Genomic DNA, 17,820 nt, shown 5'->3' with positions numbered 1-17,820 from the left:
ATCTAACTATGTATAAGGTGGAGACACTGTCTCTAGATAAGGTATGTTAGTTGTATACGTCATGGTACCAGGTAGTAAGTGAAGTTGTCACAGGTGTATCTAACTATGTATAAGGTAGAAACACTATCTCTAGATAAGGGATGTTAGTTGTATACATCATGGTACCAGGTAGTAGATGAAGTTGTCACAGGTGTATCTAACTATGTTTCTGGTAGAGACACTATCTCTAGATAAGGGATGTTAGTTGTATACATCATGGTACCAGGTAGTAAGTGAAGTTGTCACAGGTGTATCTAACTATGTTTCTGGTAGAGACACTATCTCTAGATAAGGGATGTTAGTTGTATACGTCATGGTACCAGGTAGTAAGTGAAGTTGTCACAGGTGTATCTAACTATGTATAAGGTGGAGACACTATCTCTAGATAAGGTATGTTAGTTGTATACATCATGGTACCAGGTAGTAAGTGAAGTTGTCACAGGTGTATCTAACTATGTATAAGGTGGAGACACTATCTCTAGATAAGGTATGTTAGTTGTATACATCATGGTACCAGGTAGTAAGTGAAGTTGTCACAGGTGTATCTAACTATGTTTCTGGTAGAGACACTGTCTCTAGATAAGGTATGTTAGTTGTATATGTCATGGTACCAGGTAGTAAGTGAAGTTGTCACAGGTGTATCTAACTATGTATAAGGTGGAGACACTATCTCTAGATAAGGTATGTTAGTTGTATATGTCATGGTACCAGGTAGTAAGTGAAGTTGTCACAGGTGTATCTAACTATGTATAAGGTGGACACTATCTCTAGATAAGGTATGTTAGTTGTATACATCATGGTACCAGGTAGTAGATGAAGTTGTCACAGGTGTATCTAACTATGTTTCTGGTAGAGACACTATCTCTAGATAAGGTATGTTAGTTGTATACGTCATGGTACCAGGTAGTAAGTGAAGTTGTCACAGGTGTATCTAACTATGTATAAGGTGGAGACACTATCTCTAGATAAGGTATGTTAGTTGTATACGTCATGGTACCAGGTAGTAAGTGAAGTTGTCACAGGTGTATCTAACTATGTATAAGGTGGAGACACTGTCTCTAGATAAGGTATGTTAGTTGTATACATCATGGTACCAGGTAGTAAGTGAAGTTGTCACAGGTGTATCTAACTATGTATAAGGTGGAGACACTATCTCTAGATAAGGTATGTTAGTTGTATACATCATGGTACCAGGTAGTAGATGAAGTTGTCACAGGTGTATCTAACTATGTTTCTGGTGGAGACACTATCTCTAGATAAGGTATGTTAGTTGTATACGTCATGGTACCAGGTAGTAAGTGAAGTTGTCACAGGTGTATCTAACTATGTTTCTGGTAGAGACACTGTCTCTAGATAAGGTATGTTAGTTGTATACGTCATGGTACCAGGTAGTAAGTGAAGTTGTCACAGGTGTATCTAACTATGTATAAGGTGGAGACACTATCTCTAGATAAGGTATGTTAGTTGTATACATCATGGTACCAGGTAGTAAGTGAAGTTGTCACAGGTGTATCTAACTATGTTTCTGGTGGAGACACTGTCTCTAGATAAGGTATGTTAGTTGTATACATCATGGTACCAGGTAGTAAGTGAAGTTGTCACAGGTGTATCTAACTATGTATCAGGTGGAGACACTGTCTCTAGATAAGGTATGTTAGTTGTATACATCATGGTACCAGGTAGTAGATGAAGTTGTCACAGGTGTATCTAACTATGTATAAGGTGGAGACACTATCTCTAGATAAGGTATGTTAGTTGTATACATCATGGTACCAGGTAGTAAGTGAAGTTGTCACAGGTGTATCTAACTATGTATAAGGTGGAGACACTATCTCTAGATAAGGTATGTTAGTTGTATACATCATGGTACCAGGTAGTAAGTGAAGTTGTCACAGGTGTATCTAACTATGTATAAGGTGGAGACACTGTCTCTAGATAAGGTATGTTAGTTGTATACATCATGGTACCAGGTAGTAAGTGAAGTTGTCACAGGTGTATCTAACTATGTATAAGGTAGAGACACTGTCTCTAGATAAGGTATGTTAGTTGTATACATCATGGTACCAGGTAGTAAGTGAAGTTGTCACAGGTGTATCTAACTATGTATAAGGTAGAGACACTATCTCTAGATAAGGGATGTTAGTTGTATACGTCATGGTACCAGGTAGTAAGTGAAGTTGTCACAGGTGTATCTAACTATGTATAAGGTAGAGACACTGTCTCTAGATAAGGGATGTTAGTTGTATACATCATGGTACCAGGTAGTAGATGAAGTTGTCACAGGTGTATCTAACTATGTATAAGGTGGAGACACTGTCTCTAGATAAGGTATGTTAGTTGTATACATCATGGTACCAGGTAGTAAGTGAAGTTGTCACAGGTGTATCTAACTATGTATAAGGTGGAGACACTGTCTCTAGATAAGGGATGTTAGTTGTATACATGGGTACCAGATACTAGTAGTATGTGAACCTGTCACAGGTGTATCTAACAAACCATTATGTATTCAGGGCTGAAGACATTTTGTTCTTCTGAAAACTATGATACAGTGATAGAGGAATGCTTAAAAAAACATTTACAGTAGATTTTGCTTTATGTACAAATCATTCTGGTATGTTGACACAAGGATGGAAATGATTGTGATAATTGTACCATTTTTCAGACCAATATTGCCATCGTACCTTTGGTTGTGTATGTGACTGGGTTTTTCACTTCGCTTGTTATGAAGCCAGTCAACCATCTAGTTGGGAGGAAGGTGAGTTTTGATACTAAAACATGATTAAAACTTCAGCTTTGATTGGTTTACCAAACGACAATATGAAGTGTAAATAAATTTTAAAAATGCCAAGTTTTCTATTTGACCTAAAGGAAATGCATTCACTGAAAAATAGTTGTAGTTCATTAATAATGTCATGGTAGAGACTTTGGTAATGTCATGTAGTGACTACGGTTCCCTTCTGTGCAGGTTACCTACATCATTGGGATTGTGTTTGCTGTGGGGTCGTGTGTGTGGATCCACTTTATAACCAGCGCCAGTGCCATGCAGGTGTTTGGGGTCGCTGTACTCATGGGAGTTGGAGGAACCACCATGCTGATTACCTCCCTTGCAATGACCGCTGACCTCATTGGTAACAACACTGTAAGATTTCCTGACACTCTTAGTGGAGATTTCAACATTGATTTAAATATGGAAACAGTTTTGCACCCAAACACTGTGTAATGTTAGCCAAATATACTTTGAAATTCTTATTATGGTCCTTGTATCAGACAGACTGAAGAATGAGTTTTGTAAAGTTACAATGACTGTGATGCTGACATGTTTGCAGGAGAGTGGAGCATTTGTGTATGGTGCTATGAGTTTTACTGACAAGCTGTCCAATGGGATCGCCATAGAGATTATACAGCTGTTGCATCCTTGTGTGTAAGTATTATACATATGACTATGTCATATACACATTTATACAGTGTGTGTAGATAGTTATAACCCTGTTTGGGTTTACTATTCTTTTAAGATCGCTGCATTGACACATTGTAATGTAATCCCTACAGACGTCAGCTCACCAGGAAAATGTTCATGTGAGCTTCTGTCTGTCTACCAGTGGGTCTTTTAACACTTATCTTCACAATTCTTTCTGCGGTAATATACTATTCGCACTATTGCTCTACATGTCACTGGTGATCAAAATGGCTTAGCACAGCAGCAAAGTCCAAAATAATTTTTAAACTTTTATACTCTTATGGAAACAACAAGGGTGGTCATAGATTATAAGAAGATGTATGCAATGTATTTTTGTTCATCAATTTTGGATTTTTGTGGTTCCAACCTTTTGGCAACAAAAAACATGCCATTCAAATTCATTGATAAATCTTCAATGGGGGTGGAATTGGATGGGATTGACAGACTCAATGACTTTGTTGAATGGGCATCAGTTAACTTTAATGGTGTGGATCATTGTTCATGAATAGCCGGGGCGGTGGGGTAGCCAGACTAGTGGTTAAAGCGTTGGCTCGTCACGCCAAGGGCCCGGGTTTGAATCCCCACATGGATACAATGTGTGAAGCCCATTTCTGATGTCCCCCGCCGTGATGTTGCTGGAATATTGCTAAAAGCGGCGTAAAACCTAACTCAGTCAGTCAGTCAGTCAGTCAGTCATAAAATGCCATCACTGGAGTGTCTGGTCCAAACTCAGTTATTTAAAAACTGTCGTCATGTAGCTGGAATACTGTGCAAACAACAAACAAACATAATGATGAAGTTTCCTTTGCCTTCCATAGTTTCCATGCACCATGTATGCTAACCGTGTAAGTATGTCTCTGACTGTACATAACATATGGAACAATTCTCTTTATCATGGGACTGCCTGCTGTATACAAGCGCCTTGCTAAATATGTAGTATCATCCCTGCCTTCATGTTCATGAGACTCTTAGTCTTCCATCTCATCTTGTATCTTTGAATATGAATATCTGTCTTCCGCATTGGTTCTGCTTTATCCTCTCTCCTGCTTTCTACTTAATATAAGTCAGGTGTTGGATTCAAATCAAAGGGCAACAATTCAAATACAATGGATAGGGTACATTGCTGTTGAATGGGGAGTGATTGGGTTATGGTAGGGTAGTGGTTGTGTGAAAGTAGGGTAAAGACTGGATTGAGGTGAGGTGGTGACTGGGGTGAGTTGGGGTAGGGACTGGGTTGAGGTGAGGTTGTGACTTGGGTGAGGTAGGGTAGTCACTGGGGTGAGGTAGGGTAGTGACTGGCTTGAGGTAGGGTAATGACTTGGGCGAGGTAGGGTAATGACTTGGGTGAGGTGGGGTAATGACTTGGGTGAGGTGGCATAGTGACTGGGTTGAGGTGGGGTAGTGAGGGGTGAGGTGGCATAGTGACTGGGGTGAGGTGCGGGTGACTGGGCTGAGGTGGGGTACTGGGGTGAGGTGACATGAGGGTGAGTGACTGGGTGAGGTGGGGCAGTGACTGGGTTGAGGTGGAGTAGTGACTGGGCTGAGGTGGCAGCAGTGACTGGGGGAGGTGGGGTAGTGACTGGTGAGGTGGGGTAGTGACTGGGGTGAGGTGGGGTAGTGACAGGGTGGTGGGGCAGAGTCTGGGGTGAGGTGGGGTAGTGACTGGGGTGAGGTGGCATAGTGACTGGGCTGAGGTGGCAGTGACTGGGGTGAGGTGGGGTAGTGACTGGGTGACTGGGGTTGAGGTGGGGTAGTGACAGGGTTGAGGTGGGGTAGTGACAGGGTTGAGGTGGGGGTAGAGTCAGGGCTGAGGTGGGGTAGTTACTGGGGTGAGGTGGCATAGTGACTGGGGTGAGGTGGGGTAGTGACAGGGTTGAGGTGGGGTAGAGTCAGGGTTGAGGTGGGGTAGTGACTGGGTTGAGGTGGGGTAGTGACTGGGGTGAGGTGGAGTAGTGACTGGGGTGAGGTGGGATATTGACTTGAGTGAGGTGAGGTTACACAAGAACTTTGTAATCAAAGGTCAGTTGTGATATATTTGACTGGAATGGGATTGGTTACTGTTAAGATATTGGAACACAATATGTTCAACAAAAAGAACGCAGCAAACTTTGATTTGGCCTTTCACTTTGGAAAGTATGATAATATCACTTTTGTAATTTTCTCTGCTGTTATCTAATATGATGAAAAGAATAAATTATAAATGGCGATTTTTCAACACGAGGAGGGAGTAGAAAAAAGAATCCTTTAAGAAGGGCAACAGCAATAGTATTTTAAGTAGAGTCATGTGTTTGGGAATTCCCAGCTCCAGCTCCTCTGTGATCAGTCAAGTATGTATGCACAAATGTAACAAGAGCATTTAAGTGGGTTATCTGTGTTTATGTGAGATATCGCTGTGCAGTGGTAACGTGATGTGTTTGGACATTTTTATTGTCTATTGATAATGTCTTGATTGGAAACACTGGGCATGCAGCCAGAATACAAGATAAAGATGATTGTCATATCTCATGCATGATAAAGTGTATTTACTGGACTGCTCGAAGTATTATCTGTCTAAGGTCACAGATTCAGGTCACTCAGCGCCAGGTCAACATGCATGTTGTGTGTTGTTACATGTATTTTCCATGATCTGTCTGACACTAAAGCTGTAATGATTTGAATTAGATTACACCTGTGGATCTGTCGTGAAGATGCCCTCTGAAATCAAGTTTGTTGTTGGATATTATTTTATGCATAAACACATTACAAGTTATAAATGTGGAGATGATACTACTACTACTACTACTACTACTACTACTACTACTACTACTACTACTACTACTACTACTACTACTACTACTACTACTACTACTACTACTGCTACCACTGCTACTACAACTCTACGACTACTACTGTCTCTACTCTGGGGCGGTGGGGTAGCCTAATGGTTAAAGCGTTGGCTCGTCCATCCTTGACCCGGTCGAATCCCCACATGGGTACATCCCCCGCCTTGATGTCTGCTGTCCCCCGCCTTGATAAAAGCTGGAAAACCAAACTCAGCAGTCAGTCAGTCAGTCAGTCAGTCAGTCAGTCAGTCTCTATTCTAACTACTACTACTACTACTACTACTACTACTACTACTACTACTACTACAGTCTATTCTAACTACTACTACTACTACTACTACTACTACTACTACTACTACTGCTGCTGCTGCTGCTGCTGCTACTACTACTACTACTACTACTACTGCATACCCTTGGAGATGTGGGTTAGAATTGGTCTTCAGCAACCCAAGTCATAGGAGGTGACTAACAGGTTATGGCTGTAAAATTACAGAGTACGGCATTAGGCAACAAATAAACAAACTACTGCAGCATTGGAGGGTTCCAGGCAATGCTTGCACATGTTTGATTATCCAGTGTAACATTTGACTATACAGGAAAGACATTATTCATGGCTTCATCTCCTCTAGCTCTGATCAAATATTCAAATTATCAAATGCACAAATGTACGAATTCACGCACTCACAAATGCACGCATCCACACTGCATGCATGCACACACAAACGCACGTACAAAGATATGCTTGCTGAAATACAGACACAAACACATACACACATACACACAAATACATGCACTGTCTTGGATATCACGCAAAGCAAATTCATTCAAACTTTCAATATTCTATACAAAGAAACTTATGCCAATTGTGTCAGAGACCTACCACGAACATTTTTTGCCTGTTTTCTTTTTTTCAAATTAATTACTTCGGACAGTCTTGAATAAAATGTGAACATCAAACGAAACAATTATTTATCATCAACTAAGAAATATAATGTGAGCTAAGGTTGATGGTTCATGTCAATTTTGTTTTCTATGAAAAACTGTAGCAGATGCATGTTTTCAAAGTAGTATAATTAGAATCTGGCAGAATCCAATATGCCTGCTGCAGCAAATTCAAGGATCTATGAAAAAAACTCCAATATGACCACACCCAAAATGGTTACAGCAAATAAGTTAATTTCCAAATGTGGAAAGTACTACAGCTGATAGATTCAGAGAAAATGATTGCAGAAAATGTATAACCTAGAAAGATGACAAGTGAATTCTGAACATGTTGAATCCTAAATGGCTGCCACATCATGTTACTTTTGACACGTGATCAATAACGGAAAGTAAACTCTGACAATATATGAAGCAAAGTCTGGCACTACTTAATATAACTTTCCATGCAAGCAAATCTCAAAGATACCAATGCAAGAAAGTTATGAACACTTTTGAAACATTTGGCACCTAATAAGGATTCATGATGGTGGCATGGCTAACATAGTCTTTGCTCATATAACTGGAGAGATGATTTGGGCAGGCAAGTACTAGTACAACAATATTGCTGCCAAACTTTTCTTAGCAACATGGAACCTTAGATGACACTGATCTACCGGTAATACTGGTTTTGTATACCCACTTGTCAGGCCCTCTGACTACAGAGTTCGGAGACAATTGCTGCTATAAGATTAAATTAAGATTTGTCTGCCTTTACTCCCTGAGTAATAATAATCTATCCAAATAACATAATCAGGCTTCAACCAACTTGGTTTGGAGCCCTACTGGTGAGGATGATGACAGGTGACTTCACTGCATGGACAGGATGAAAGGGTGTGCTCATAGTACCTCACAGTATTGGGTTAGTTTGTACATGTATTAGTATTGCAGCAGTTCAGTATGGTTTTACAATGTGTTTAAACATATGCCAGCAATGTCAAAATGGGGGATATAGATATACCCCAGTTCACAGATTTTCAAAGAAAAGGCATCATTTTTTTGTCTAATGTGCCGTGTTAGACAACACATAAACTCATCTAAATCTGCCTGGGTCACATACTAAACCAGTTTGTCAATGAAACAGGAATGATATACAGTATACAGTGCCATTAGCTATTGGGTCAATAGACATGTCAGCAAGGAATTCATGAAAACTTTGTACTAAACATCAATGTAGTTTCCTGCAATAAACACAAATTCACTGTTTTCAGTTAAAAAACCTAGATGTTATATGTAACATACAGCCTACAATCAATAAAGCTGGACTTGATATTAGGCTGAAGATTTACTCTGATCTGACCCGGGTTAGAATATTGGCCTTCAGTAACCTATGCTTGTCGAAAGAGGCGACTAACGGGATCGGGTGTTCAGGCTCGCTGACTTGGTTGACACATGTCATCGGTTCCCAATTGTGCAGATCGATGCTCGTGCTGTTGATTACTGGATTGTCTAGTCCAGACTCAATTATTTACAAACGAACGCCATATAGCTGGAAAATTGCTGAGTGCGGCGTAAAACTCAACTCACTGACTCACTACTCTGATCTGATGTAAAATGCAAGGGAATGTTAAAATATGTCAAATATGTTAAAAATGTTTTCTTTGCTCCAAACATTTGACTGTCAACCTGTGTAACAATTTGTTTGACAGTGTGAGATTTGGTGGGCATACAGGATACTTCACAAATATTACTAAATGTGCTAATGACAGAGAGAATCAGAAACTTTAAAAAATGTTGACATATAGAACAGTTCATCAAGGCCCTCAGTAGACACTCTCCTTATACAGGGTTTTACATGACGCGTGCTTCCTGCGTATTTGATGCAACAATTTTGTTAATGACTCTCAAAATACTATCATACGAGTCAAGCTTGATGCAAGATTTATAGGTGGCTCTCACAATTTTCATGACTCCCAAATATTGAAAATGACTCCCCCCCAAAAAATATTGTGAGTCAGCACGACTCCCATTTTTAAATGTCTGTGTAAAACCCTGCTTATAGGTTATACAGAATGTATAGGTCACACTAATGTGCTGCTGCTTTAATAACAATATATGGCAACACCAGCTGAGTGTCCCGTCCGTCTTCTCTCATGGAATCCTGGGACATTGGCAAACAAATCACTGACTTTCCTTCTGTCAAAGAGCACCAAATTTGCAAGATGTGTTAAGATTTATAGAACGTGTGATTGCACAAGACTTGTTCCTCCCTGGCAGGGACTGCTGTCCACTCTGTCTACCCTTCTACCGCTTGGTCCAGTCTGTGGTGCCAGGATCCTGTGCCATTCTAGGATTTGTGGTGTTGCTGACTCTTCTACCCCAGAAACTTGGCGCCAGGTGGAGAGATAAAGGTACCAGGCATTCTATCAATTGTAGCCATTGCAGGAGCCCAGTGTATACCCTGCCACTATAACACTAGTCAGTTACAGGTGCTGGTGAGATCAGTGTCTTATTGGCTGCTGGTGAGATCTGTGTCTTATTGGCTGGCTGGTGAGATCTGTGTCTTATTGGCTGGCTGGTGAGATCTGTGTCTTATTGGCTGGCTGGTGAGATCTGTGTCTTATTGGCTGGCTGGTGAGATCTGGGAGTCTTGTATATCAGTTACAGGTGCTGGTGAGATCTGTGTCTTATTGGCTGCTGGTGAGATCTGTGTCTTATTGGCTGCTGGTGAGATCTGTGTCTTATTGGCTGGCTGGTGAGATCTGTGTCTTATTGGCTGGCTGGTGAGATCTGTGTCTTATTGGCTGGCTGGTGAGATCAGTGTCTTATTGGCTGGCTGGTGAGATCTGTGTCTTATTGGCTGGCTGGTGAGATCTGTGTCTTGTATTGGCTGGCTGGTGAGGTGAGATCTGTGTCTTATTGGCTGGCTGGTGAGATCAGTGTCTTATTGGCTGGCTGGTGAGATCTGTGTCTTATTGGCTGGCTGGTGAGATCTGGGAGTCTTGTATATCAGTTACAGGTGCTGGTGAGATCTGTGTCTTATTGGCTGGCTGGTGAGATCTGGGAGTCTTGTATATCAGTTACAGAAATTTGTGAGATCTGTGTGTCTCTCGTTAGTTTCAGTCTGATATCAGGCATAGAGCTCACCTGACATGTTTACATGAAAGGTTTCTGTGTTGTAATATTCTTGCACTGATTCCATATGAATACACAATGCCATTTAACATGTTGACTGCCACCACATGTATACTGTATTTGCCACTATGAGTTATCTCGTAACTACATCAATGGTGTTTTGAAACAAGTTTCACATGTTGGCAAAACAGGCAGAAGAAGAAATCGTCTCCTGGCGGTAACAAAGAACGCCAGGAGACGTTTGTTTCTTGTGCCTATTTTGCCAACATGTGAAACTTGTTTCAAAATACCATTTTGCCACTACGAGATAACTCGTAGTGGCACATTCGGCCAGAATTGATACTACAAGTATACTCGTGATAGGCAGTCAACGTGTTAAAAAGTTGTCAAATGTAACATGTTATATTTGAACCCACACTCGCACTGCCAGGCACCTCAATCGCCAGCACACAGTCAATGATCTAACCCACACTCTCACTGCCAGGCACCTTAATCGCCAGCACACAGTCAATGATCTAACCCACACTCTCACTGCCAGGCACCTTAATCGCCAGCACACAGTCAATGATCTAACCCACACTCTCACTGCCAGGCACCTTAATCGCCAGCACACAGTCAATGATCTAACCCACACTCACTGCCAGGCACCTTAATCGCCAGCACACAGTCAATGATCTAACCCACACTCTCACTGCCAGGCACCTTAATCGCCAGCACACAGTCAATGATCTAACCCACACTCTCACTGCCAGGCACCTCAATCGCCAGCACACAGTCAATGATCTAACCCACACTCTCACTGCCAGGCACCTCAATCGCCAGCACACAGTCAATGATCTAACCCACACTCTCACTGCCAGGCACCTTAATCGCCAGCACACAGTCAATGATCTAACCCACACTCTCACTGCCAGGCACCTCAATCGCCAGCACACAGTCAATGATCTAACCCACACTCACTGCCAGGCACCTCAATCGCCAGCACACAGTCAATGATCTAACCCACACTCTCACTGCACTGCCAGGCACCTTAATCGCCAGCACACAGTCAATGATCTAACCCACACTCTCACTGCCAGGCACCTCAATCGCCAGCACACAGTCAATGATCTAACCCACACTCTCACTGCCAGGCACCTCAATCGCCAGCACACAGTCAATGATCTAACCCACACTCTCACTGCCAGGCACCTCAATCACCAGCACACAGTCAATGATCCAACCCACACTCGCACTGCCAGGCACCTTAATCGCCAGCACACAGTCAATGATCCAACCCACACTCTCACTGCCAGGCACCTTAAATCGCCAGCACACAGTCAATGATCTAACCCACACTCTCACTGCCAGGCACCTTAATCGCCAGCACACAGTCAATGATCTAACCCACACTCACTGCCAGGCACCTCAATCGCCAGCACACAGTCAATGATCTAACCCACACCTCACACTGCCAGGCACCTTAATCGCCAGCACACAGTCAATGATCTAACCCACATGCCAGGCACCTTAATCGCCAGCACTTTTGCAGTAAATTACAGATTATGAGAAAAATCATTGACTTTGTGTGCTGGTGATTAGGCCTCTGAGAGTCCAAATTTCAGATGGGACTCAGCTTAAAGATCACATATACTCTATACTGTCATTAACACTACTCATTTCGATCTTTAAATAACTTAAATCGACCTTTTTGACAACAGTGCACAATTCTCACCCGCGAACGAAATTTCAACCAATCAGAGTGGCGCATCTCTGTGATGTCATATGAGGAATAGATATGAGGGCCGATGCAGAATTCATCTACATTTCAGGGGGTAAATTATCTTGTTTACAGGTTTGTATAAACCTGAAATCGTGACAACTGTTGTGAAAAATGAAAGCTATATGTTCTCACAATCTACTGTCATTTGATTTTGTCTCCTGCTTTGCCTAGTTTCCGAGGTTCAACTTGTTTTCATAGACGATTCTGTCAAAATCGCTTGGTGTCGCTAGGCCTTTTTCTTCGAGCCACACGCTAGTGATAGTGAAAACGATGATCAGCCTCGCTCATCACGGTTACGGTAAATTTCTTCAACCTTAACAGTGCGACATTAGGAAGGGTGGATGCAGTATACTGTGTCTGAGTGGGGTATTCATGCTTCACTGTGGCATGGTATCTCAGTGAGCTAGCACTATAAAACCAGCTTAAGTCTGGGCTAGTACAAGCAGCCGCACATACACATACACACGCATGCACGTCGTCATATGAGCGAAATATTCTCAAGCACGACATTAAACCCAATTTCACCTCACCTCACCTCCTTAACTTCTTTATTAGTATAAATGTAGCATAAGTTTGATGAAAGATGTGAAGGAATCTTTTCATATTTGATTGAATCTGAATGTGTACACATATCTTCCCCTTTTTTTTCCAGTGGAGCTAACAGTGGACCCACTTTTTCAAAATGGATCCCTTCCTGCTGTTTGTGATGACGACTGTGATGAGAAGTCCCCTCTTCTCAAGAAGAACATCAATACATCTCCAGTAGTAAGGGAGAGACTATCATCCAACTCTCCACAAATAACCGCCATACTTCACACTTCCATGAATAGTCCACCTGTAGATGTGGAAGCCATTAAGTAGAAGTTGCTGTTCCAGGTCATACACTGCTGTGCCAACACATATGTCTCCTGTGTAAGCCTACACAATTTCGTCAGTGCTGAGTTGATAGCTTTCAAGGAACACCACATTAACATGTTCATTCTTCGTCACAGGATCTCTTTGAGCCATACAACATCCCATCACTTTATGTAAGGAAAACAGTTCTTTGTTTTATGCACAAGTGAACCTGTGACCTCCTGAGGACAACTCGTTTTCATACAAGTAAACCTGTGACTTCTTGAAGGGGGAACAACTCTCGTTGTACAAACAAGTAAACCTGTGACTTCTTGAAGGGGGAACAACTTCGGTTGACAAACAAGTAAACCTGTGACTTCTTGAAGGGGGAACAACTCTCGTTTTCATACAAGTAAACCCAAGGCTTCTTGAAGGGGGAACAACTCTCGTTGTACAAACAAGTAAACCTGTGACTTCTTGAAGGGGGAACAACTCTCGTTGTACAAACAAGTAAACCTGTGACTTCTTGAAGGGGGAACAACTCTCGTTGTACAAACAAGTAAACCCAAGGCTTCTTGAAGGGGGAACAACTCTCGGTCTACAAACAAGTAAACCTGTGACTTCTTGAAGGGGAAACAACTCTTGATTTACAGACAGGCGAACCCGTGGCTTCATGTAGGGGAGACAACTTCATAAATGTGCAATGCATTGTATAATAGTGGGAAACATTCTGAAAGGCAGCTTTTAGATGTACATACTACCACAGTATGTTGTGAGAGCCTTGCTAAAAAGGCAACAGTTGTAGCACAGGCCTGAACAATGCTATTTTTACCTGCTGAGAAACAGAATTCAAACAACAACCAGGGGTTGACCTAATGATACAACTTGACACTCCAACTGCTTCTTTGAGATTTATCATTTGAATTTGATATTTAAAAAAAAAAAATTATCAGTTGTTATGTTATACAGCAAGAGATTGTGGTGCTTTTAGCTGATGTCAGGAAGTGTTGGGAGGAAGAACTCTTTTCGAGTTTTCATTAAAATATACATGTAACCTAAAGTAATGTACAAGAACTTACCTTCAAGTACTGTTTTCAAGGTGTGCCCATATGTACTTATGGTGAGTATGATCATAAAAAATGCCAGTTTTGGACAGGACTGGGGTGGTTGTAAATGGTAAGCTTAGAACAGTTTACATGTGAGTTTTCTAGGTTTTAGACTATCTGACTGAAAGTCAAACGACTTCCAGTCATGGCTCATTCTGTTTTATGTCTATGAATACATTTATAGATGTCTATCAAGTTCATATATACCATATCATAACATCATAGGTTTTTTTCGCCAGGTTTGTTTTTGAACCAGCACCATTGTTTGGCTTTCATGTATTCGAGTTTTTCTAATGTTACTGCCTTTTAGTCAACTATGAAACTAAAGGGTCTGTGGAGCTGAAACTGTGAATGTCTTGGAATTGTTTTGTCACAATTTTGGTGCATTAGAGAGTGTTGTAATACAACTCCTTGGATGTGGCTAACTGGATTGGGTAATCAGGGGTTGAAATAACCCATTGCCCAGTCCAGTGTTTTTTTCTGTCGGGCAAGCAAATATGTATATCACACTGTACCGGTGTCCAGTTGATATTCCAATGTTAATTATGTTGTTTATTTAAAAAATCAACAAGAAAACGGCCTGTATAGTGGAAAAATTATCAGGGCAAGTGATTTTACATGTGCCACTGTACCGGAGTACACTAGCAATTTTAAAGTTATTTCCACCCCTGGTAATGAAGTTCGCAGATTGGTTGATACAGGTCATCTTCTACCATATAGTGTAGTCATGCAAACAAGCAAGTATTTTGGAAAATGTTTTGACTATGACTTATTGTTTTGTTAATTAGTTACAGAAGACTACAGTAACATAGGGTCCAAGTACTAGCTAGAGTGTGGCATTCATTCTGATGTTTATTAATATGTTGAGAGATGTACTATCATGTTGAGACTGTATTGAGACATAGTTAGCTGAATAGTGCATTTTTGAATAGTTTGAACTGAAACTAAATACACCTGCTCAAATGTTTTACAATTTTGGCGTCAGGATGTCTGTTTAGGGAACTGTTTCATAAATAATTTGTAGGAATTCATCAATGAAGTTCATTTCTGTTGAAGATTAGCTCATTAGAAAGTGAAATTTCTTCCTTCATACTAAACCCTGTCACCTTGTCAAACTCAATACAAAAAGACTGAAACCATATCACTTATTATCCCCTAAGTTGAAAAACTGGTAATATAGCGATCAGTCAGTCTGTCCGGTGTGTTTCCCAGAGCAGAACTCCTTCGCTGTTAGACAGCTCTTGATGAGACTTGTTATACAGATCAGTCTGTTATGAGCTGGTGCTTTTTGATGATTTCAGATTAAAAAATATTAATTTATGTTTTCATGACAGTATGTTACTCCCAAGTCATTAAATATTTCTGGATGAAACTAGATCAGTATAATGGTGTAATGAATCCACTGGACCCGGAGGGAAAATGGAAACTCTTAATCACCCTTGTTTCTATGTCTGAAGTCTCTGTCATGTTGGATTGTCAAAATAGTAAACCATAATTTGTTTGTAAGGTGTTTGTCTTCCACTATTATTTACAGGATGGCAATCACATATACTGTTATGACATAGAGAAAGTCATCAAGCACTACCCAAAGGAGGAAGATGTGAAGTATCATGTGACCTAGACCTGCCCACAATGTTGGGAGTTACATGTATGCACACAGAAGAAATTCTTTTGGGAATTATAAAGGACCACCTAACCAATTGCTACCTTACTTTATATTTACGGTATATTGTGGTAGATAAGCCGAATTTTGAGGACCAAAAAAAGCGGTCTGTAGAAGGGGGTCGGCTTATCTATGGGCTACATTTTCGTCAAACCTTTTTTCAGGGGGTAAGAAAATGACATCATATCGCTTCTCATGAACAAACAATCAAGAGAAAACGACAAGTAAAGACGTCAAATTTGAGATTAAACATCACTAGACAAGATTATTTACCTATTCTTAAAGCAGCTTAATTTTTCTAGCATTGAATGTTTATACAATTTTGTCATTGTTGTACACATTCCTGATTATACCTTTTAGTATTTCTGTGATAAGCTGGACTAAGTGATACTAATGAAAGACAGCATTGATACAAAGACCTGTGCGTTGATACTCAGACCGAGTGATGTAAGCCTTTAACTGTGATCCCTCATACCATGTATACTACTCAAAACAAGTTAGATATCACCCTCTGTATGGAAAGCTGCATTTCTACATCCACAAGCCAAGCCTGATTTACTGAAGTCATAAGAAACAATGGGGTGCTCTTGAACTTCACTTTAGTAGTATCACTAAATACATGTATTGGCTGTGAATCAAATGTCTTCATGTTTCCACATATCATATTAGTATGATTGTTACAGTGTAAATAGTGTCATTTTTTTAAGTACATCATCTTATATTTTTAACATGTTGATGATTGTTAAAAACATTTATTCAAGTTTCAGTTTTATGACATGTACTGCTTGATGATACAGAGTGCAATATCATATAGCCTACGGACCACAATATATCAACTTTTACAGTTTCAAGTGGAAGAAATGAGATGGGAAGCATATTATTTATATATTCATTTTCATATATATTTATCTAAAGAAGATTTAAATGGCATTTGTATGTATATTAACTGTTGATGGATGTGATTCAGATGGAACCATCAATGTTTGGTAGCACAATGTAAATGTCGGGATTGGTTTACCTGTCCAAGGTGTTTTCCTTGTATGCCAAATCCTATAACAGGTCCGTGTTTGTATACATCAGTAAATACTTACAATGTACTCAGTCTCAATATTTCCTTTCTCAGGGTTATTGAAAGGTCAGGCATACTTACATAACATTTATAATACTCACAATCTATTCTGTCCTGCATCTTGATCTTGACAAACCATGTGGGTACTGTATGATATGTAGTGTATGGGTATTTTATACTCAATACTAACCTTTTCAGTGTTACTCACATTTGTACTTATAGTTTTGTACATCAATCATACCTAATCAAAAAAGGTTGCATATTGCTTTTCCTAATGAGACAGTGACTGAATATGTTAAGGGTCCCATTTCAGAATGCCTGAGTACCTCAGAGTATACTTTCAGGAGCTGGTAACAAGCACGGATCACGCACTGGGCCTCTGCTCAGAGAGTACTTTCAGTAGCTGGTAACAATCACAAACACTGTCATCTGCTGGTGTATGGGGATGTTAGATAGCTATACATGAATCAGTAATATAAGGGCTGCAGGGCACGGTGTACAGTTGAGTACTTACCCGTGCCAGAAACTTGGATCAGGATACCATACTTTCCCTGATGAGGTTTCTAGGTCAGTCAGCACCATAACTGTGCTCGTGGCTTTCACCTAGTAAAGGTTTAAGACCTGCATTGCAACATGTCACACTTCCATTTTGTGGAAGCCGAGGTGTCTGTGTGGGTTAGATCGCTGACTTAGTGGGATTAGGTGCGACGCTCCAAAGGTGTGAGTTCTAAAGCTGGATGAGACCGAAATAAGAAAAATACTAGGATGTGTACTTAACTGAGAAAGTTCAATTCCAAATATAACATATGTTGTAAGGTAGTATTAAATAATACCCATTCATGTGCTAACATTTTTTCAACTGTGTGACAATGATGACATGTTTACATCTGCTGATGAGTTGCTTCAGTGGCGAACATTTGGTGACGTTATTCCTATTGGCAGATGAGCCTTGGCAACTTAGTCTTTTGAAAGGATGCCCATGTCTTGCCATAGGCCCATGCTTGTCACAAAAGGT

General features: G+C 40.6%; 1 protein-coding gene across 4 annotated transcripts in view; it reads left to right on the top strand.

Annotated features, from left to right (window-relative positions):
• The window catches only part of LOC124253401 (major facilitator superfamily domain-containing protein 12-like), a 43,421-nt gene extending 27,847 nt beyond the window's left edge, over nucleotides 1-15,574 (top strand). For 3 of the 4 annotated variants that reach the window (XM_046687161.1, XM_046687160.1, XM_046687159.1), the window contains exons 7-12: nucleotides 2,702-2,794; nucleotides 3,005-3,178; nucleotides 3,366-3,460; nucleotides 4,315-4,341; nucleotides 9,514-9,647; nucleotides 12,786-15,574. In XM_046687161.1, coding sequence (XP_046543117.1) covers nucleotides 2,702-2,794; nucleotides 3,005-3,178; nucleotides 3,366-3,460; nucleotides 4,315-4,341; nucleotides 9,514-9,647; nucleotides 12,786-12,994 — 732 coding nt within the window. In that variant the 3' untranslated portion in view covers nucleotides 12,995-15,574. The remainder of the gene's footprint in view (nucleotides 1-2,701; nucleotides 2,795-3,004; nucleotides 3,179-3,365; nucleotides 3,461-4,314; nucleotides 4,342-9,513; nucleotides 9,648-12,785) is intronic. The other variant, XM_046687162.1, reaches the window with a different exon arrangement.
• The last annotated feature ends 2,246 nt before the right edge of the window (nucleotides 15,575-17,820 follow it).

The sequence above is a fragment of the Haliotis rubra genome, unplaced genomic scaffold (genome assembly GCF_003918875.1).
Source record: "Haliotis rubra isolate DU_JTF1 unplaced genomic scaffold, ASM391887v1 Scf54, whole genome shotgun sequence".
Classification (NCBI taxonomy): Eukaryota; Metazoa; Mollusca; class Gastropoda; order Lepetellida; family Haliotidae; genus Haliotis; species Haliotis rubra.
The sequence above is the reverse complement of the archived record's forward strand: the minus strand, read 5'-3'. Positions and strand labels throughout refer to the sequence as shown.